At 43.5% G+C, this 22,416-nt stretch overlaps 1 protein-coding gene across 3 annotated transcripts in view; it reads left to right on the top strand.

Moving 5' to 3' along the window:
• SYNE2 (spectrin repeat containing nuclear envelope protein 2) overlaps window positions 1-22,416 on the top strand; it is a 200,289-nt gene that overhangs the window by 111,803 nt on the left and 66,070 nt on the right. For all 3 annotated transcript variants that reach the window (XM_075503772.1, XM_075503771.1, XM_075503773.1), the window contains exons 64-79: window positions 91-285; window positions 875-949; window positions 2,312-2,431; window positions 3,074-3,181; window positions 9,829-10,062; window positions 11,916-12,083; window positions 13,119-13,244; window positions 14,214-14,326; window positions 14,998-15,139; window positions 16,072-16,203; window positions 16,788-16,940; window positions 17,202-17,411; window positions 18,534-18,635; window positions 19,735-19,854; window positions 20,024-20,224; window positions 22,052-22,225. In XM_075503772.1, coding sequence (XP_075359887.1) covers window positions 91-285; window positions 875-949; window positions 2,312-2,431; window positions 3,074-3,181; window positions 9,829-10,062; window positions 11,916-12,083; window positions 13,119-13,244; window positions 14,214-14,326; window positions 14,998-15,139; window positions 16,072-16,203; window positions 16,788-16,940; window positions 17,202-17,411; window positions 18,534-18,635; window positions 19,735-19,854; window positions 20,024-20,224; window positions 22,052-22,225 — 2,373 coding nt within the window. The remainder of the gene's footprint in view (window positions 1-90; window positions 286-874; window positions 950-2,311; window positions 2,432-3,073; window positions 3,182-9,828; window positions 10,063-11,915; window positions 12,084-13,118; window positions 13,245-14,213; window positions 14,327-14,997; window positions 15,140-16,071; window positions 16,204-16,787; window positions 16,941-17,201; window positions 17,412-18,533; window positions 18,636-19,734; window positions 19,855-20,023; window positions 20,225-22,051; window positions 22,226-22,416) is intronic.

The following is a 22,416-nucleotide window of genomic DNA, read 5'->3' as shown; positions in this document are numbered from 1 at the left end:
CCCAGTAAGATGCATCACTGGTATAATCTGTTACATTACTGTTTGGTTAAGTAAGAAAAATGGATGCTTACAGATGTTGTTGCTCCTTAGGGAGAAATGGAAGCTGTAAAAGAAGAAATCATAAAGCTGTGCCAAAGAAAGGAAGATATCCTTACCGGGATGAAGAATTCAATGTCTGAGCTTCACCAGCGCTTACAGCAAGAAGTGCCTGAATCAGGAGATGAACCTACAGCCTCTGTATTAGCACCAAGTGACTTGATTGGGACTGATGTTTCTGGTCAGCAGGTAAGTGGAACACCACGTTGTGATCACTTACCCAAGAGCCGAAGGGGGAAGGTAAATAACCCTTCTTCCTCCAGGAGGAGTGGCATGTGAGAGAGGAGCACCCCTGCAGCTCTGAATCAATACTACTTCTCCTCCCCTTTGTGCTTCTGAATGGTCCCAGAAGGACTGAGTATGATGCATGTCTAGGAGAAGGTGGGACAGAGGTGTGCCTCTGGTTATTTTTTAGCATGAGCAGATCCAACATGAAGTTTGTATCAAGCAATCAACAGCAAAACGCTCGATGTGTATTTTTGTTGATAATCAGTTGTTCTGGGATTTTTGGTAAATTGTTTTCATGGAGCAAAATGAAATTTGTCCCAGTTATAGCTGTGATGTTGAAACATTACAGCATAGAGAAAAGTCCCAATTTTCAGAGGTGCTTAGTACCTGCAGTGTTCAATTACCTTAATGTAGGGTGGCAGATGTTCAGTGCTTCTCCAAAAGTGGACCCCAAGTGGTAACTTTCTTTTGGTTTACAGGCAGAAGAGAAGAGGCTTTTACTGTTCTTGTCATGAATAATTGGGCTGTCTCTTTATGTGTATTCTTGTAGCTGAAAAAAAGAGGAATGATGTCTCTTCTACCTTCCTTAGATGAAGAATCAGAAGACTGTTCTTTCCACAGCAAGGTGAGTGCAATGTATGTCTTATATATACAGCTGTATAGGTAAGATACAAGATTTTCGTACTGGACAAATTATGAAAAATGTGTAAATCCGAAAGATACTTCAAAACAAATTGAAATATCTGTTATCACTCCAGGATACTAAGAAATTGCACTCAAGCCAGCCTACCAATATTACACAGCACCTCATTCTGTGATGTGTGATCCTGCTTTTGGTGGGATTGCTTATATACAGTAATACCCCCTTTATGGAAGTGTTAGTGGCAGAATATGGGCCTCAGCACAAATTTTTGTATGGGGGGGTGGGGTTCAGACAGAATTAGACAGCCTCTGAAGTGCTAAAACTTAAAAGAAACAACCAAAATTATTTGTATGTTTGACCTTAAGGAAAAAAGGGCATGATCAGACTATTGGGAATGAAATTAAGATAGGAGAGATTTATGGGAGAAACTGGGAGACCCTGCTCAACAGGTTGCTCTGAATCTGGGGAGTCTGAATGCCCAGGTGAAATGCAGAGCGGCAAAGCTGGGAGTAAAGTTTCATGATAAAGTTAATAGCTTTTGGAAAAAGAAAAAAAAAAATCCATGAAACTTTCTGCACACTTTCCTGCACCCTAGGGACTAAATAAGATGTGTTCGAATTAAATCAGGAATGTGCAGAAGTGCTGGTGAGCTTGTAGCCTAGCTACCTGCTCGCACAGCAGTTCACGGACTGCCTAGGCTGGTAGTGACCAGCTACTGTCATCTGCATCTCCTGGGAGGGGCTGTGGCCTCAACCAAGTTTTGAAGAATCTCCATTTCTCTGAAGTCCTTGCTATGGATATTAATTAGCCTTTTTGCTACATCCTTGCAACAAGAGTCAAAAGGAAATGTGGCAAAGAGGTGATAGAGTACTGGAGGGGTTGCTTTAGGCTAGGCAAAGATGAAACTCCATGGCTAGACAGTGCAAAGTCCAAACAGCTTGGATAGAGGTGGTGTCTTACTACTCTGATGCAAGCACTTCCGTTTCAGGGTTTCTGATTCTGCACCTTCGTTGGTGCAGTTTTCTTTACATACAGGACTTTTTAGTGGGCAGGACAGGAGAACGATTGTTTCTCGTTGGCTTTTTATTTTTTTAAATAGTGTGAAAAAAATGAGGATACTCAGGTCTCTAGAGAAAACTAGGAGTGTCATCCAGCTGCCATTCATCTTGCAGCAGAGCTGTAGAGCAAGGGAAGAGGTGGGATTTGGGAAACACAATAAAGATAGATAAACAAGGTAGAAATAGAGCAAAGTGTTACTAAAGGTTTGCAGTAATTTACATTGCCTGAAGGGATATCTGAGCTTGTTGTTCACAAGCTAACGCTGAGCTGTTACTGCTTTCAAAGGGAAGTACAGCCACAGAGAAAGATGCAAGCTTTTGGCCTTCAGAAAGAGATGATGAAAGGCATAAGGAAGACAGTGCAACCTCCTGGTCTTCTGGTACCTTGTCAGATGGCATCATTCAGGTAATGCACTCAGGTTTATCTCCACAGGGATGGGAACTCATCTTTGTAGAAAAGATCTGCACAAGTCTTAAGTATTGCCGAAGCCTGCAAAGCAAGAGAACTGTAGAAATGCAGGACATGATGGCCTTATCCTCTGTCTTCCATATCACGCTAAATCTTGCCATTTGAATTATCTTTCCCTATTGCACAATGACCTTAAGGGTCTTTTCCAACCTAAATGATTCTATGATTCTAGATTAATTTCTTTTAGCTTGACAAGAACCCAAAGATAGAAATGCCTATTTGGTAGCAGCAATTTGTTTCACTAATTCCCGGAAAGGCTGTAAAATGTGCATTTTGTTGGGGGACAATTTGTGGAAGAAGTTCTCTTTGTACATGAGAAGATCAGCATCTAAGACAGCCGATTGGCTACAATTTTGGTGGCATTCTGCTCTGTTCTTCTTGGTGTCTTGATAATGTTGTGATAGCTGCAGTTGTTAGTTTGTGTATATCAACATTACCAGGCATAAGAGAACTTCTCTCTGTGAATACTCTTGGGCCAGGATCACCTATAGGTTGAGTGACTGATGCCGTTTGAGGCTTCTGTAGCACAACAAGGCAATAATGATACAAATACTTCCACTATTGCCTCTCTCTTTACAGGATGCTGATGAGATAATGCAGTCACACAGTAAACATGGTGAGGAAACATCTATGCAAACTTTGCAGAGCACTGATGTCTGTGGGACAGGTGATGGCAGTCAGGCTATGGTGAGTTTAAAGGCCTGAAGTAAGCTGAACAAGGTGACCTTCTGAGCTCGTTGTATAACCTGTCTAGTGGGCAGAGGCTCTGTTTCATTGTGGCTATGCTACTGGAGTTTGTTGCAGTATTTATGATATGATAGGATACCTACAACCCTTTGTGGGCCTCTTCATATTGCTGCTTTGGGTGAAAATAAATACATTTTGATTTGCTCATTGAAAATGCAATTTACTAGGGAACAAAATGGAGTATTTTCAGGAAATAAGATGCTGGCATTCATACAGGCATGAATGGAGGGGTTCAAGTGATGTAAACATACATCCACTATGGGATTTTTAAGTGGCAGTTAAAGGAGAAATTAAGGAGATTGACACTCCTATATGTTGCTGCTTCATGGAAGCTATGCACAGGCTAAGGGAGGAGTGGGCAGCAGCCTGTAGGTTATATGCAAAAGAGTGTATGGAGGCAGACATGAATGCTCCAGGAAGGCCAGGAGCAGCAGACCGGTAGCAGAGCAGTCTCAGCTCTTCCTGGGTTTAGAGCATGGAAGAAGACAGAATCCGTCATTGCCTGAGGCAGGAGCAGGCCCCCAGGTCACTTTGTCTCCCATTCCTCTTAACTCCTTCCATCATACTTAACCTTTAATTTATGGTTAAAAAACCATAGCAAACTATTAAAACCCAGGCAGCAGCACAATATATTCTGTATAAAGAAATAGCCTCGTGTGAGTGTATTATATATGTCTTAATTGTATGTGTGATCTCTCTATGTTTTTTCTCTCTGCTACGCTGTGATGCTGTTGGTCTCTGCATGTCTAAGCTCTCTTTGCAGCTGCAGGAGATGTAGTCACTGCAGTACCCAGGCACAGTGAGCAGTTCAGCTGAGCTCGCACTACTTGTCTGTGTTAGGCTGAGCTGAACCCCTGGCTGCACTGAGTAAATCTCCATTGAGGATAATGGGAATTTAGACACCTATATTCAAGAGACTTAACCTCCAGCTGAACGTTTTGGGTTTCCAGGAGCCTTACAAGACAATATATGCCCTCCTGGCACCTCTGTGTGCCACCACTGTGTTTTGTCAGCATCTTGCCTTCAGGGGCACCCACAGCCTGTTGGACCCAGCAATACAAAAGTTCGGTGGAGTGGTTTCTTGGGCTGGACGTGGCGTCTCGGTGGTCTGTGGAGAGAGTGCTGTCAGGCTGTGAGCCAGGGTCCTTCGCTGCTCAAGTAGACAGGTTTTTTAGAGAAGGCCTTCTTTCTCAAACTGTACCAGACAGCTTTTTTGCTTGCAACAGCTTTTCCACTTCAGTGTTTTGCTACACTGTGACATTTCCATATGCTACACAACTCCCTGTAGCAAGTGATTTTTTAAAATTTTATTTTGTTAAATGATTTATTTACAAGATCAATTACAATTTGGAGACAGGAAGACATTTATTTTTATAAATGGTAAACCTGTTTGTTTTCCCTAGAGATGTATGTATGCATAGAGATTTATGAAGTCGATTATATTTATGTTCTCCATTTAGAGCTTAACTGCATGCTAAAATTAAATATTCCTACTATCTTAGTGATTGCTAGATGATACCATTTCATCTCTCTGGCATGTTGTCCCTCCCATGCAAACATGCCTGCTTCCAAATTCAGTTATAGCAGCCTAAACCACAATTTAGGATTCAGAAAAACATTTGAATTACTGGATGAGGAAGAAAAGACGGGTTATAGTTGTAGGTGACTCCGTTCTGAGGGGAACAGAGGGTCCAATATGCTGGACAGGCCCTCCTCTTAGGGAAGTCTGCTGACTCCCTGGGGCCCTGGTTAAGGACATCACTAGGAAACTTCCTAGCCTGGTACGGCCCTCAGACTATTACCCATTATTGCTGTTCCATGTGGGTGGCGATAAAGCCACAACGCATAGTCCAAGGGCAATCAAAAGAGACATCAGGGCCTTGGGATGGTTGGTAAAGGAATCTGGAGTACAGGTAATTTTTTTGCCTATCCTTCCAGTTGTGGGCAGCAACAGTGGAAGAAACAGATGGACCCAGTCTATAAATACATGGCCCTGTGGCTGGTGTCACTGCCACAGTTCTGGGTTTTTTGATAATGGGATGGTCTATGTGGCACCAGGCCTGCTGGCATCATATGGAATTCACCTTTCTCAAAGGGGGAAGAGTGTCTTTGCTCATGAGCTAGTGGAGCTCATTGACAGAGCTTCAAACTAGACTTGGAGTGGAAGGGGGATAACATCAGGCTTGCCTGTGACAAGCTGTGGGACAACAAGCCAAGGTTAGAAGTATGGGGTGCTAGCAAGGGCCCTCAGCCTGTTGCTCTGAGACATGCTGGGTACACTGGAGCACATTTGAAGTCTTATGTAGATGAACCAGGGGCTCCTGAGGTAATAGGAGCCAACAGGGAAACACTGGTGAAGTACCTCAAAGGAATTAAGGGGTGTTCTTCTAAGAAGGTGACACAACCAACAGCTCTGCTAGAGTGCCTCTACACCCATGCACACAGCATGGGCAACAAACAGGAGGAGTTGGAAGCCACCATGCTGCTGGAAAGCTATGACCTAGTTGCCATTGCTGAAACGTGGGATGAATCCCATGACTGAAGTGCAGCTATCGATGGCTACAGACTGTTCAGAAGGGACAGGCAAGGAAGGAGGGGCGGAGGCGTTGCCCTCTACATCAAGAAACAGATAGATTGTGAAGAGCTGTCACTGAAGAATAGCCACGAGCAGGTTGAAAGCTTACGAGTAAGAATCAGAGACCAAGGCAACAAAGGGAACCTTGTGGTTGGTGTCTACTACAGGCCGCCCGATCAAGGGGAGCCTATTGATGAAGCCTTCTTGCTCCAGCTACAGGAGGCATCACGCTCGCAGGCTCTCATCCTGCTGGGGGACTTCAACCACCCCGGCATGTGCTGGGAAAGTAGCACAGCGAGCTTTAGGCAATCCAGGAGACTCCTGGAATGCATTGAGGATAACTTCTTAAGCCAGGTAATAGGCAGCCCCACCAGATGGCATGCGATACTGGACCTGATGGTCACCAACACAAGTGAGCTAATCGCTGACATCAAGACTGGAGGCAGCCTAGGCTGCAGTGATCACACACTGGTGGAGTTCATAGTCCTGAGGGATATGGGTCAGGCAAAGAGTAAAGTCAGGACCCTGAATTTTAGGAAAGCACACTTCCAGCTGTTCAAGTAGTTAGTCAATGGGACCACCTGGGAACCTGCCCTCAGGGACAAGGGAGCAGAAAAGAACTGGCAGATCTTTAAGGATGCTTTCCATAGCATGCAAGAGCTCTCGATCCCCAGGTGTAAGAAATCAGGAAAGGAAGCCAAGAGACCGGCATGGCTGAGTCAAAACTTTGACCAAAAGTCTTGGTCAAACTGAAGGACAAGAAGGAAATGCACAGGCAGTGGAAGCAGGGACAGGTATCCTGGGAAGAGTATAGGAACACTGCCCAGTTGTGTAGGGATGGGGTCAGGAAGGCCAAGGCACGGCTGGAGCTGAACTTGGCAAGTGATGCAAAGAATAATAAGAAGGGCTTCTATCGATACGTCAGCCAGAAAAGGAAGGTCAAAGAAAGTGTAGCCCCCCTGATCAACGCAACTGGCAAACTGGTAACAATGGACAAGGAGAAGGCTGAGATACTCAACAACTTCTTTGCCTCAGTCTTCACTGGCAACCTCTCTTCCCACACCTCTCGAATGGATGGACTGCAAGACAGGGATTGGGGGAGCAAAGTCCCTCCCACTGTAAGAGAAGATCAAGTTTGTGACCACCTGAACATGCATAAGCCTATGGGACTGATGGGATGCATCCCAGAGTCCTGAGGGAATTGGCTGATGTAGTTGCCAAGCCACTCTCTGTGATATTTGAAAAGTCATGGCAGTCAGGTGAAGTCCCTGGTGACTGGAAAAAGGGAAACATTGCACCCATTTTTAGAAAGGGTAGAAAGGAGGACCCTGGGAACTACGCACCTGTCAGCCTCACCTCTGTGCCTGGGAAGATCATGGAACAGATCCTCCTAGAAGCTGTGCTAAGGCATGTGGAGGACAGGGAGGTGATTTGAGACAGCCAGCATGGCTTCACCAAGGGCAAGTCTCGCCTCACTAAGCTAGTGGCCTATGATGGAGTGACTACATCAGTGGACAAGGGAAGAGCTATGGATGTCATCTATCTGGATTTCTGTAAGGCCTTTGACATGGCCCCCCACAACATCCTTCTCTCTAAATTGGAGAGATACGGATTTGATGGGTGGACTGTTCAGTGGATGAGGAATTGGTTGGATGATCACATCCGGAGGGTAGTGGTCAATGGCTCAATGTCCAGATGGAGATCAGTGATGAGTTGTGTCCCTCAGGGGTCCGTACTGGGACCAATACTGTTTAATATCTTCATCAATGACACAGTGGGATTGAGCGTACTCTCAGCAAGTTTGCAGATGACACCAACCTGAATGGTGCAGTTAACGCACCTGAGGGACAGGATGCCATCCAGAGGGACCTGGACAAGCTTGAGAAGTGAGCCTGTGTGAACCCTCATGAGGTTCAACAAGGCCAAGTGCAAGGTCCTGCACCTGGGTCGGGGCAACCCCTGGTATCAATACAGACTGGGGGATGAAGGGATTGAGAGCAGCCCTGCAGAGGACTTGGGGGTTACTGGTGGATGAGAAGCTGGACATGAGCTGGCAATGTGTGCTTGCAGCCCAGAAAGCCAACCGTATCCTGGGCTGTATCAAAAGCGGCATGGCCAGCAGGTCAAGGGAGGTGATTCTGCCACTCTGCTCTGGTGAGACCTCACCTGGAGAACTGCATCCAGCTCTGGAGCCCTCAGCACAAGAAGGACACGGACCTGTTGGAGCGGGTCCAGAGGAGGGCCACCAAGATAATCAGAGGGGTGGAACACCTCTCCTGTGAGGACAGGCTGAGGGGGTTGGGGTTGTTCAGCCTGGAGAACGGTCCGGGGAGACCTTATTGCAGCCTTTCAATAATTAAAGGGGGCTTACAAGAAAGAAGGGGACAGACTTTTTAGTAGGGCTGGTTGTGATAGGACAAGGGGTAATGGTTTTAAACTAAACTACTAGATTTAGACTAAATATAAGGATGAAATTTTTTACAATGAGGGTGGTGAAACACTGGCACGGGTTGCCCAGAGAGGTGGTAGATGCCCCATCCCTGGAAACATTCAGGGTCAGGTTGGACGGGGCTCTGAGCAACCTGATCTAGTTGAAGATGTCCCTGCTTATTGCAGGGGGGTTGGACTAGATGACCTTTAACGGTCATGTCCAACCCAAACCATTCTATGATTCTATGGTTCTACTGTTTGTCAGTTGAGCCATGGCAACCGTCCAGTCTGTGGCGTCTCCATGGTCTTGGTCTTGGCAGACGGATGCATGATGTGTGCGTGAACACCTGCGCAGATGATACCGGTTTGTTTTATTCAACTAATTTGACTATATATCTGAGCTTCTATCTCTGTAGAGGAAGGGGATAAAGTTTACTGCAGTAACAATGTCCAGCTGGGGTGGGGCAGAGCATGCCAGAAGTGTAAAGTAAATGCTTATGTCACACATAGGTGTGTGACGAAAGGGTGTCATGCACAGTATTATACATTTGTAATGTTTTGTTATTTAAATGAATGAACTAAACCAAACAGGCTTACAACTAGAGCTGGAAACTTCAGGTGAAAGTTGAAGTAGACTGGTACTTTTTTATTTCTTCAGTCACATATACCTCGATAGACGTACTTAGGCTGTTCTGGGATCTGTATACTCAGGTTTACTTTCTATATTTAATGCACTGTCCCATACTATCGCAGAGGCAAACAAGAACAGTAATGATTCAAGTCAGACATTGATAGCTGAAACAATGCATTTTTGTGCTCTAATTTTCTGCCAAATCTCATTTTAACATGGAGCTTGTGCACTACCACTGACCATCTCAGTTGCCTGAATGTATGCTGTAGAGCCGTGGGAGTGTACAGGTAGTTTTGTTCTTGTGGTGTTGTGCTCGATTTACTTACTAAGTACCAGTATTTGCATGTATGGAGCTGTATACATACCTGTACAGCCTTCCAAGCAACTGCTGATATCTCCAAGCACTTTAGACTTCTCCTTATTACGGAAGTGTGCAATATTGCTTCTTAAAGGAGGGCTAAGAAGAAGAAAGAATGACACAAGACATACTTAAAAATACAGTTTTTTTCTGTGTGACCTAGAGCCCGAATAAAGCATATTTGACTCTTGGAACCAAACATGCAAGTAGCTTATAAGCATTGCCCAACAGCTTGCTTTGCAGCTTTAAGCTGCATTGCTTTTACATCTAACTCCCACAGAAAAACATCTCTCCTCGGGGGAGAACTGGTTAATGGTGAGTCATCGCACTTCCTGTGCACTCAGGTATACCTGTGCAAACACAAATCGCTGCCTGGAAACCTGTTACACCAGATCCTGGATCGCCTGGCTGCTGAGTTTCCCTTTCTTTTTCTCTTTTCCTTCTTTTTTTTTTTTTTAGTCTGGGAACACGGTGGCAGAGTGGTTTCGGAGCTCTGTGAGTGTGAAAGTTAAACATTTCCCACTGGTAAGGGGAGGGGAAGAAAAGAAAAAACCAGATAGATAACCACGTTTCTTTCGTGTGCTTTGCTTCAGAGCGACACGCCGCCTCCTGTCCCCAACACCACCCGGGGCTCTCGAGGGAAAGCAGGAGGCTCGGAGGAAGCGGTGGATGGCAGTAGGCCTGAGCCAGAAACGATCCTCCAGGTGTGCCAGGCGCAGGTTGCCGAGCTGGAACAATGGCTAGACAAAACTAAAGTGTCACTGAGCTCAGACCCCCAGACCCCCAAAATGCAGCAGATGGTGGAACTGCGGCTTGCTGATTGCCAGGTAAGATGGAATGGTCAGTTTGCTGCTGCCATCCAAACAAGTCGCCCTTCCCTGGGGTGCGTGTCTGCAGAAAAGCTATGCTTACTGCTTCTCCTCTCCCCGCTTAATCGGCTTCATTACACTGTGCAGAAAACAGGTAACCGCTTGGCTTCAGTTTCAGGTGCAGGGCTTAGTTAAAATACCTATTTGTAGAGTTGGGATCTTTATGCATCCAGGGGATTTAGATAGAACTCTTGAGTATTTTTAAAGCTTTGTTTTTCTTTGGATTATTTTCAGAAACATGGCTCAGTATAGTTTGAATCCTCTATTAAAAGGCAATTTTTCATTGGTCTCAATCATGATAAATCAGCTAGAAGAAAAGGAATATTTTTTTTCTTTTGACATTTTCACTTTCTGTTTTTGTCAGACTGATTTAAAAGACTGGTATAAGATAGCTTCCAAGCTGGTAAATTCTTCTTTTGCACTTTTTGCAAAAAGCTGCCAGCATGGGTAGAAAGATAGGGGCTTTTGCCCTGCCCTCTGTGAGCAGTGGCGATATTTGGACCTACTGCCATACTTCTAGGCAGCCTCTTGCCCTGGATGGCAGTGGAAGGAAAGGAGTGGGTTGTACCTGTTGGTGAAAACAAGTGGAGGAAAACAGGACTGGCATGAGGGGCTGGGGTGGGTGGGAGTCCTGGCACGCAGCTTTTTTCTCTGGTGTGCAGATTAAAAGAAAATGTGCAGGCATGCCACTTTTGAAGTTCCCCGCAGTGCCAGTCTGGTGTACCAGTTTGCGTCAAGCACTGAGTCTACCTAAAGTAACAAACTTTGCTCACCATAAAAGAGCCAACACCAAAATGTCCCCATTTTAAATTACTAGGAGACATTTCCAGCTGTTTTGTTGTTGTTGGGTGGGGTTTTTTTTAATAGGAATTGAGTCCATGCCAAGAAGTGCCTCTGGGTTTAGGCTGTGATTCAGCCAAGTGCTCGGGTGCTGAACTCTGTGGTAATTAGGATCCTGAATGCACCTAAGTAGCTGGCTGTGTCTGGATCCTATTCAGGGTTCACGTCAGCATAGGCTTCAACAGGGCAGTTCCAACCAGTAAAAACAAGCAGGCTTCAGGCAGCTGTAAGCGCTGCTGAATTCCTGTCGGCTTTTAACAGTTCGGCTCAATGTTAAGAGGTGAACTTGGCAGGGGGGAGGTTTTTCTAACCTAGTCAGGATCTACACAGAAACATACACATAGCATGAAGCAGGAGCAGTCTCTAGATATGGACATGTGATGTAAAGCAGTTAATTTATTGCAGTTGATTACTTTGCAGTCGAGCCATGGTACTTGTCTCCACACTCACCTTAAAAACCTGAGTTTAAAGTAATGCAGAGATGCACTTTGATTCACAGCAGCTTGAATCAAAAACCAGATCCCAACAGTTTACAATGGCCTGGCTGACACATGGTAAGGTCACTATGTTTTGGTAATTCAGCATCATTCCTCCCAACGGGTGATGTGATCAGTCTGTGCACTGCCTCCTTCTCCCCCATTGGGGTGTGTTGTCGTCTTGGTTGCATCCAACTGGAGTCTTATCATTTCTGCCCTCCTCTTTTATTATTCCATATCTGAGTTAATATAACTTACTGCAGAGGCTGTTGTTTGAAACAGTTTTAAGACTAACTCTGTATAAAATTTTTCTAATTGTTCAGAATAAAAAGAGACTATATTTGAGAAAATCTAGGGGGGTTGCAGCTGTTTCTCTTTTTTCTGTGTGTTTCTATTTGTTTCAGACAGGGGAAATGTGAGCATTGACTTCAGAAAGTTATCAGGAAAGGAGCGTTGTACTTCTAAGAATGAATAATTGATTGCTGTCCCTTTTAGGTGATGTTATCAGAGATTGAACAACAGGTCCTTTCTTTACTGGAAAATTGTGGAGATAGTGCAGGCTACCAACAAGAGACAGAGGCTCTTTCCTTGAAGCTGAAGGAAGTGAAGTGCAATTTGGAAAAAGTCCAGATGATGCTTCAAGACAAATTCAATGAAGAGCAGGTAAAGCATATGAATGCTGTGCAGAGTGCGAGTGAGCAAGTCATGGTGCTTTAATGTGCTGTAGTTGCAGAAGAACAGTTAGAGCTCCCCGTGTGAAGCAAGGAAGGGAGAAAAGCCAATCAGAAATGTCAGACTTGCTATTATTCTACTTTACAGTGCTGTATAGTTATTTGTAGTTTGCAACAAGTAGTGGATTTTTAATGAGTCTCTGAACAACATTTTTTCTGCTTTACGTGCTCAGTGACAGAGGTCAAGATTTTGCAAGGAGTACAGGAAAGGGATAAAAAGTTTTTTGGTTTGGTTTTTTAAATGCCTTTAAAATGCCCTGATATTTGTCTGTGACAGTATCACAGCAGAGAGGCCTTTAAGCAGTAACTTTCTCTTTGTAGAATGCATGAATGGCAAGGGCAGCGACTGCCAGCTCTCCTGCGCCACAGCTGCACACTCTTTGCTGAGTTTCCCAGGGGGTGAGACAGTACTTCTCCCAGCTTCAGAGCTAATTCCCGCTCTGTTGTGCAAGGAGCCGGAGAAGCCCACCTGATGTGTTTGTGTAAGAGCAGCCACAGTCTCTCTGGTGCTGGAGGACCACAGTCTAAAAGGGAGCTTGCATGGCCCAAGAGAGATTTAGCGCTGGTAAAGGCTCCTGTTGAAATATCTCTGTGAGCACAGACAGATAGAAAATCCAGGTGCATGAGCAAATTTATAAGCATAAATTGCACATCCCTAGAATTTGGTCAAACAATAAGGATGGGGGGTTAGTATCAATTAATCTGCTAACAGGAAAAGCAACTCAGGGACAGGGAGAGAATCAGGGAGAGAAATGTGAGGACTTGAGCAGCAGGTTAGAGTGGATCAAACTTTCAGTAAATGGAACTGGACAGAAATCTTTGCAAGAGTAGCAACTGTGTTTCATGTGCTGCTGATTCTATGTATGGTAAGTCTGAAGACAGTTTGGGCAGGTCCCCACACTGCACCTGTGGGTTCTGCCCTCTTGTCAAGTCTGGAAGCCTTCCCACAACGGTCCTCTCTTTACAGATTCACAATAGGGAGAGGATCGACCCAGAGCCCCTTGATATCCTACACTCAAATGGCTCCAGCACACCCCGGCTTGACCTCGCTGAACAGCCGATCATTTCGCACAACGGTTTCCAGCACCCACAGGTAATTCTCCTACCATCCAGGAGCCAGGCTGCTCCACATTCCCTGTGGGTGTGGGGGACGGCTGCATTTATTACCTGCTGCAGTTTTCACTGTGGGATCAAGTCTGTCAAGGGTAGGTTTCAGCCACCCCTCTCCTCTGGGATTAGGGGACTTTGTCAGGGTGGAGAAAGGCCTCACCCCTAAAATCCCATGTCCAAAAGGTTTAGTAATACTACAAAGCTGGATGGTACCCTGACACTTGCTGTGTATCATAATGATTCAGATGGCATCACGCATCCCTCCAATCTCTTATCTTTGAAGCACTGATGTATTATGAAATCTGAATCTGTATATTGACATTGCTTTTGAAGATGAATTTTAAGCTAAAGCTTTGTGAACGTTTTCCCATGAGCTAACTCACAATGACTTTAGGGCTGTTGTTAACACAATAAAAAAATCCTATGATGTTCTGTGCTTTGTAAAATACTTCCGTTTTGCTAACTGAAAATTAGCTTTTGCCCTTTTCTATTAGAAAGGGCAAAAGCTATTAGAAAAGAGTTGGAGAAAATGATCCAGCCTAAGCTGCTAAAATTGCTCACTTTTCACTTGACACTCTCTTTTTAACTAATGGAACTCAACCTCATATTTGAGAAAATCCCCATTTTCCCTTTCCTGTTTCTCTGTATCAGGATGGCAGTCAATGGCCTTTAAATTTTCATATGTGCATAATTTGTTTCTGACTGATGGTTTTTGCTTTTAAAACTTTAGCTCAGGCAGAAATATATTCCATAAAAATACATGTTTTCAGAAAATGGTTTGTTTGGTAAACTCATGTTTACACATAAACTGCGTTTTATTTTGATAGATGTATTCTTGTTTTCTTTGCTAAATGAATTCATGTAAAATGTGATTGGAAAAGCACAATCATAATTTCAGATTAATACAGTGCACACAACTGATTTTACTGTTCACACTATGCTCTGTGCACAGGATCTGAAAGTAAAAGCAGCTGAGCAGAAAAGCCTCATTGACTTCATTGAGTCGTGCGTGGAAAAAATGCAGCCACAGTTTGAGGACAGCGTGACTCAGAAATTAGAATCAAGGTACAAAATAACAAAATCAGTTACCAGATTCAGTGATGTAAAGCTGCCTAAACGTGCTGAAACTTTGCAGTGGCACCATTGGTTCTGTGCAGGGATGTGTGCCTTGAGAAGAAAAATTGCAGAACCTGGGAGATTTCTGCCATCAACAGTCTAGAGAAATGGAGTCCCATTTATGTGACAGCCTCTTTGATATTGGGCTGACTCCAGTGTTCAGAGTCAGTCTCGATATCAGGCAGGACTGACGCCTGCCATAAACTCTGCCATAAACTAAAGCAGGCCCATCCAGAGTCAAGTTCGGTATCTCTGTTCACAGCCTTTGCTATACAAATGCACGGAGATACCCAGCCAGGTTTAAAGGCAGCATCTTTGGAAAGGGGGCATTGGGATCAGGCACCTTCCAGCATGGAACCAAGACGTGCTGCAGGACTACGCTCCCCATGTTGTCATTTCAGAGATGGAGGCTCCCAGCAGACCCCTAGGGTGTTTCATGGGAAGGGAAAAGCCCAAAGAAAAGTATCAAAGCTTGGATTAGAGAACATCCATGCATGTGGTTTCACTCTGGTTTTGAGGCAGGAGCAATAGAAACTAATCTTATGCAAGAAGTCTTACAAATCTAATTTTGCTTATTCTGCTTCAATATTTGCCAGTCTAACAATGTTTTCTCAATACAGCAATGGAGAATCTGATCCAAAGAGCAAGCAGGCTGATCCCACCTTAGCTCCAAAGGACCAAACGGGTAATAAATGGCAATATTTACAACAAGAGCTGTCATCAAAGATGAAATCTCCTCTCTGCCAGCTTGTGGAACCTCAGGTCTGTTTAAGTTCAGTAAAACACACTTTCTGCAGGCAGTTGGTTTTGGTAAAGATAGCAATTAGTGTATCTTCCTGCATCATCGTATGGTGTCTTTTCATCATTTAACTGAAATCTGTGCAAGCATTCTCCAGAGGAAATTGTTACTGCATACTGTTTTCATGATTGTCTTTTAATTTTACTTTGAGGTAAATAATGTCTCTGAGGTAGTGACTGCTAAGCATAGTGTGGGAACACATAGGTGAATCGTTGTAGTTCAGACCAGATGTTATCTGCTTAATTCTTTCAAGAGAACTAAGAGAGTTAGCCAGCAAGCTCCCAGCTGATATTTGTGGATGTAGGTTAAGTCTCAGTTCTTGCAAGTGAGAACGTTTTGGTCAAAACAAATCTCTGGCTTGAATTTTGTTCTGCCATTCACCATTGTGTTCTCTCTCACATATCAAAAGTGGAGTTTGGACTGCAACAAGAGCACGCTGTGTATATATTCTGAACAGGCTGCAGAATTTTACTGCTTGGACAAAACTATGATTTCTGTTATTAACAGTTTTGTTCACATTAAATGAGAATGACTAGATTCCCTGTTCTCTGAAATTACTGCATTACATGGAAGAATATCAGTCATGTAAAAGGATGAATGTCAGCTCTTTTTCAGGCAAGACTTATACTGCACTGGGGAGTAGGGCTGCCTTAATACAACGACAACTTGTAGCCCTTAAAGCTAGGAATTAGAGGCTCCTTTTTCAGTCAATCTCCCATCGGGGCATAGCCTACGCAACTAATTTTTGCCAGTAAAAAGGGAACCCTGCTGTCCAGGTGCTTTATATTAACGCCTTGAAACTTTCATTTTAATGCTTTTTCAGAGGAGTGTTATCTAGTTGCTCATAGCCCTGTCTTCATTTGAGCTGTTCACCTAAATGCAATGTTCTTTTTAGATTACAGCAAAGATGAACATGCTGCCCCGAGGCACATTTGCTAGTGCGGGAACCCCAACTGTGGAAGAACTGAAAACTTACACTGTCCAGCTGGGAGACCTAAGCCAAGAAGCGAATGTGGTGCATGCACAGGTAAAAATGGCATGTCCTAGCATTGCAAAAAATACCAGGGATTCTGGACACAAGACACTGTTTGGGCACTGGAAAACATAGCCAGCCAATAATCATATTATTGCCAATGGCGTTCATTGTAGCGTCGCTTTTGCATCAGATATGGACTATAATGTAGAAATCAGCTTAGGATTTTGAGTGGAAACATTTCAAGTTTCAGCTATGATACTTCTGCTACCTGAATCCAAAGATTTGCTAGTGTTGGTAAAACTCCTCAAACTGTATAAAGCAAGGAGCTTGTGAATGATTTCCGTAAATCTGCAGTATTGGAGCTGACAAGGCAAATTGTGTTGTGCCCATTCCTGAGATTAGAGACCTGTAAGACCACAGCCACTCCCAATACATAAAGGGTCATTGTCTCAGCTTTGACTTTGACAGCTCTGAATATTACGTGCGTATAACTGTCCCATCCAAGTCTGTCCCTCAGTATTTCATTAATTCCATTTTATTATTAGCTGACTGAACCTCTAACCTTATATGAGTGAATAAATCTTAGCCATGCCTTGGGTGAAAGTACTGAAAACTTCTGACTTGCCTTTACCCAGGATAATGTAGCAGAGGAAGTCTCTTCCAATTTGGACAGAAAATTGTTTGAGCTGCTTCTGGCAATCAGCCGATGTTTGAATAACATGGAGGAGATGTTAAACACCTCAGTCCTCTCCACCGAAGAGGCAGCCATGCAGCAGGCTCTTTATGAGGTAACTATCCTAAAGCACCCAGGGAAGGAGAAACCCCAGTGGATTTTTGTTACAGCAGAATATATATGGCCTGATATTTCCTCTCTGTTTTGCTGGTGGTATTCAGGAATAACACCACCAAATTATTTGGTGTTGCACAGATTTGGGCCTATTGCTTTTAACAACAATTATCAACTTGAGTCCTGCTGCCTTTTACAGGCAGGAGTCCTTGGACAGAGACCGTTTTCACTCATGTTAGTTGTCTTTCTTTCAACCCTTTAGACTCTTTCTGTCGAGCTGCAAAAACTTCACGCTGATCTGAGTGATAAAAAGGATGATCTTCTGAAGTCTATTAGCTGCGCTGGTGGGAGCACAGATGTGTTCTGCGAGTGCTTTAACAACTTGCAGGCACGGCTGGAACAAACTCAAGCTGCCACTGCTTCAAGGAGCAGCTCAATGAAAGCTGGGCTGGATCATAATAGCAATTATCAGGTACTCCACTGCCAAATGCACATCTTGTTTCACAGCATCTGTTAGACTTGTCAGTGTTAATGCATTTGGGTTACAGATGAGCAATCTATAATGGGCTTTCTTGTTTTTTTGGTACTAAACAAACTTGTCTTGGCCTCTCAAGAAGCAAATTAATTTTTCTGTTTACAGTGCTGTTTGCAATGCTGACTACCGTAGAGGCCTTGATCACAGTAGAAAATTTGCATGCAGAAAGGATGGAAGTAATCTGGATCCCATGCACGCTGAGCTACAGGCTAAAGCAAGTTTCTGTGTGTAGGGATTAGGCCAAGGAGGGTTTCGTATATTCTTTCTGCTGCTGTATGGACTCAGGAGAGGCAGGCTTCTTCCCTTTTGGTGCCATGTCTGGCACTGAGCTACTTTTAGCTATGTATTGGAGTTTGATTTAGATTTTGTGCCACGGTAGCAGAAGCCATAGTTCTGCAAATTTGCCTTTTTTGTCCTTTTTCAGAAAAGCAGATAATTAGAAGCTTTTCTATAGATTCTTGTGATGGGCTAAATCTACTAACTATTGCTGGAAAATGTTCAGATCAGGTATTTAGGCTGAAGTAAGGAAAGAAGAGCCTGGTCTTTGAAATACAGTTCCCAATGTCCAGCAAAACTCCAGTGTGCTCATCATCTGCAAGTCAGGCTCATCATCTGCAAGTCAGGCTAGCTCTTTACTGCTGAATAATAAAACAGTTCCTCTGAAGAACACTGGGATGTTGTCTCCAAACAGTAGCAGGACTAGTCTTGCAATGTTGACTTAAGCAGAACCCATGGAGCTCCATCAGTCACCAGTAATGGGCTCATTTTCTCACTTTCAGAAGAGAAGAATTTGTTTCTCTATAAGTTTCACAGATTTTTACAGTCATAGAGGATCATTGTGACAGAGTAATCTGCTTTCTTACACTACACAGACTACAGAATTTCCCTCTCTAAATTACTGCTTTAAGCCCATAATGCACATGCTTTATTTTGTTTTTCTGAAGAGGAAAAAAGTGCTTTTGCTGTAAGAGGTAACCATTTTGTTTGCTGTGTAATTTTGTCTGGTCATTACTATATTCCTGATATGTCATATACTTCTGATGTTTGTTTCTTTTGCAGAATGAAACCAGGCTGCTCTATGATCAGTTAACTGAGAAAAAAGCTGCTCTGCAACAATGCTTGAATGCAATACGTGGACATAATGTTTCTGAACAGCTTCAGGTAATTTCATTCAAAGGAAAGGAGAGGAAAAACTCTCTGCACTAGCTGTTATCTCCAGTTTTCTGCAATCTGTTAAGTTTCATATTTTCTAAAGTTTGAGTCTCACTTAGGTTTTAAGAATGGGGGAAGGAGTGAGTTCAGTATTCACCACCCCCCCTTTTTTTTTTTTAATTACTACACCCCAATCCACAGTCAGACCTAATTCCAGTCCTTTTAGTAGTTGGAGTGGAGGAACCAGTCTCTCCATAACCTCTCAAAGCAAATACACCCCACACTACGGCAGGGAAGAAAAAGAACTACACAAACTACAGCACTTCAGATGTTATGCCTTTTTATATGCAAGACTGGCTTTTCTTTGTGGGAATAGGACTCCAGTATTTTTATCTACTCATTCAGTATTTATGAGCACTTTATCATATGGCATTTGACCAGTTAAGCTATTTTCTTTGACCTTCATAGGGATTAGCAGAGGATTAAAAATGAACAGACTGCATATCCTTCCCAGAATGGTCATCAGCCATCTATCTACTTGTTGGTGAAGCAAAGAGGGTGTCCTGAAACTTTTTTGTTACAGGCTCATAACCTTGTTTACAGGCATGATTTTCTGCCAGGCTGAAAGCTATGTTCAGAACTGCTGAATCTCCTAGCAGGGACTGCTGCCTTAGATATATTCTGTCAAGTAACCACTCTTGGAAAAGGAATGCCAGAAGTACATAGCTTCCCTTCCTTCAGGGTGAACCTGTCTCAATCCATCTCTGACTGAGTCTTTCTACTTCATAAGAAAAAATGGTATTTTCTGAGTCCATGATTCCTTTTAATGGCTGCTCTTGAATTAGTAAACTGAAATGCGTGTTGAATGTTGGACTGAGACACAAGACCTGATTTCCCTTCCTAGCTGTGCCGTGTGAACCCAGTAAGCTGTGTCATGAACAGTTTTGTCTATTGAGCTTATAAACTCATTGGATTGGGGTCTCATTGTGAATTTACGTGGTACTAGCACCGCAGAGATCCAGCCCCTGGATCTGCTGCACTACTGGTGATAATAGAAAGTTTAATGGAACAGAACTCTTCCTAATACCTTATTTTGTCCTTAATTCAGAAAACTGATGCCTGTGCTTTGGAGCTGCAAAACTTTGAAAACCAAGTAGCAAAATTGAGAGGCCATGGGGAAAGATTTCAGTTACCTATCACCTTAATCCAGGAAGCTTATAAATTAGAGGTAAGAGCACAGTACAGGTCCCACTTACTCAGCAAGGTTTGATTCTTCTAAGTGAGGTATTTTTAGCCTCAAAAGGCTGATGGTTATTTTGTATTCTGGGTATGTGTGTGTGAGTTTGTAGGATTCATTTCTGTCCTTCATGAATCACTAAACTGTGTTTACGTTGTAGGATGTTTTGGATGACATGTGGGGGATTCTGAAAGCAAAGTATGTGGAACTGAACTCTCCTTCCATCAGTGAGAGCCAGTATGAGGACTTACTTCATGGATTTGCAGAGCTGGTAGCTATTGGACGAGAGAAGATTACACAAGATCCAAAGCAGCTAACGAAAAGCAGAGCAGCTCTACAGTCTCACCTGGAAAATCACAAGGTATAAGATGCTTATCACAGCACTGCTCAGATCAGCATAACAGCAGCACTATTTTCTGTGACTGGTTTCTCTCCAGTGTTATGGAGAAGAATAACTAGCTCATAGCATAGGGGAGGGACTGGAGTATGTGCGGAAAACAAAGCAAAGTTTTTCAGTAGACCAAAATAGGACCCACTAAAATATGAAAGAGAGGTTGTTACAACAACTGCAGTTTTGGTGATAAATTAAGATCAGGATTTCAGTTTTGTCAGTCTAATACTACTTTAGCTTACCTCAGAACATACTGGTATGTGAAGGGAATAGATGTCCTTCTAATTAGTGGTAATAAATCAGTAGTGAGGTTCCTGAAGTTGCTGTCTAGCAATTGGGAGTTGAGCCTTTGCTTTCAGCTTTCTGTGCCATCATGATCTGATGGAGGAAACTTACCCATAACAGCTCGTTTTTTGAAGGGAGGATAGTTTAAATCCTGCCTTTGGCAGCCCAGTGTCCCCTGTACCCAGTTGCTACATGCTTGATGGGAGATGGCTGAGAATGTACCTCCATCCTCACAGTCCTGCCACTTGGCAAGAAGCCCTGGCCAACGCTAGTCACTCGAAGATGTCTCTGTCATGTCAACACCTTGATTTAACTGCTCCACATAGGTCAAACTCCCTTAAGAATTGCTTCAGGATGCCAAGCACTGCAAATCACTACTCCAGAGTCATAGGAATTGTGTTTGTCACTCGCAAATTGCCCTTAGCAAAGCAAAATGTTAGGAATTTATTTACAAAGGAAAACAAATAATATATCTGCAGTCCAAATATATGTACATTGGTTTACAAAAGCAAAAGAAAACTGCCATTTTCCCTGCCCTGGTTATCAAGACTTATCAGGATGCTGACACAGCCTATGCTGGGGTATGGTCCTTAGGTGAAATTCTTGTACTGGTTATTAGTTATTAGTGAAGAAGATCTTGATTGAAGAGTGTGATCTTAAACCCTCAAAGCTTTTCTGTGGGGGAAAGTGTTCTGTTGAGATTCAGACGTTTCCCAAGAGCTCAGCTGAGCCATAACTAAATCAAACTGTTATCCAGTTATCCCAAAGAATTATTGTGCCCTACCTACTACTTAGGGCTTAGAACTGCTAATACCCTTGGTGCTTGGAGTCACCTTCCATCCAGGTGAAACAAACTGCATAATGGCTGGCTGGTGATAACTACCTCATGCTAAACTACGGATTTATTTATAGTTAAACTCTTCCTTTTGTCATCTTCCTACAACATCTTTGTATTTTATATGAACTGTAGGTATAAATGTAGAACTTTTTCTTTAGAAATGTATAAATGAAAATAGTGTATACAACTCATCTGCGCCAGGGGAGGTTTAGACTGGACATTAGGAAGCATTTCTTTACTGAGAGGGTGGTCAAACACTGGAACAGGCTTCCTCGAGAGCTGGTCAATGCCCCATACCTGTCGGTGTTTAAGAGGCATTTGGACAATGCCCTTAATAACATGCTTTAACTTTGGGTCAGCCCTGAATTGGTCAGGCAGTTGGACTAGATGATTATTGTAGGTCCCTTCCAACTGAAAATATTCTATCCTATCCTATCCTATCCTATCCTATTCTATTCTATTCTATTCTATTCCTGGTTCTTGACTAACTGTAAAATGATCAGTAACTGCCCATCTTGGGGTGATGCAGAATTTGGGTAGAAAGCTCCTGACTCCAGCTATGAGAGACCCTGAAACTGGCTACTCTTCTCAGTGAGTCTTCTCTGTCTTCTTCATACACCTGCTGTGGAGGTGTAATCTCTCTTAAAGAGCAAGCTTTAACTTGTTTTTTTCAGGACTTTTTCCACAACCTCATGACCCGCATGGCTTTCATGCAAGCATTTTCCAAGAGGGTGAGTCCCTCCATCCTGCAAAAGAGAGAGGAATTCTGGAGAGAGCTGGTGAATGAAGTCAAGTTGCTGGAGCAGAAGGCCTGCCAGTATGGTATACACCTAGAGAGCCTGTTAAAGGTAATGAGTCAAAAGAAATCCAGAGTAAAAGCTGGAGGGAAGGAGGAGAAGAGTTGCGCCTAGGGGAACCCTTTCTGCACCAGTGATTCTTTGGCTAGTAGTTGTCCTTTCCTGTTTCCATTGGACAGCAACAGTCTATAACTTCTTCTGTGTGTGTCAGTAAACTGGATTTTTTCCTTGAAAACCTCTGA

This window comes from Mycteria americana, chromosome 5 (assembly GCF_035582795.1).
Source record: "Mycteria americana isolate JAX WOST 10 ecotype Jacksonville Zoo and Gardens chromosome 5, USCA_MyAme_1.0, whole genome shotgun sequence".
NCBI classification, from domain to species: Eukaryota; Metazoa; Chordata; class Aves; order Ciconiiformes; family Ciconiidae; genus Mycteria; species Mycteria americana.
This window is presented reverse-complemented; position numbering and strand designations above follow the sequence as displayed.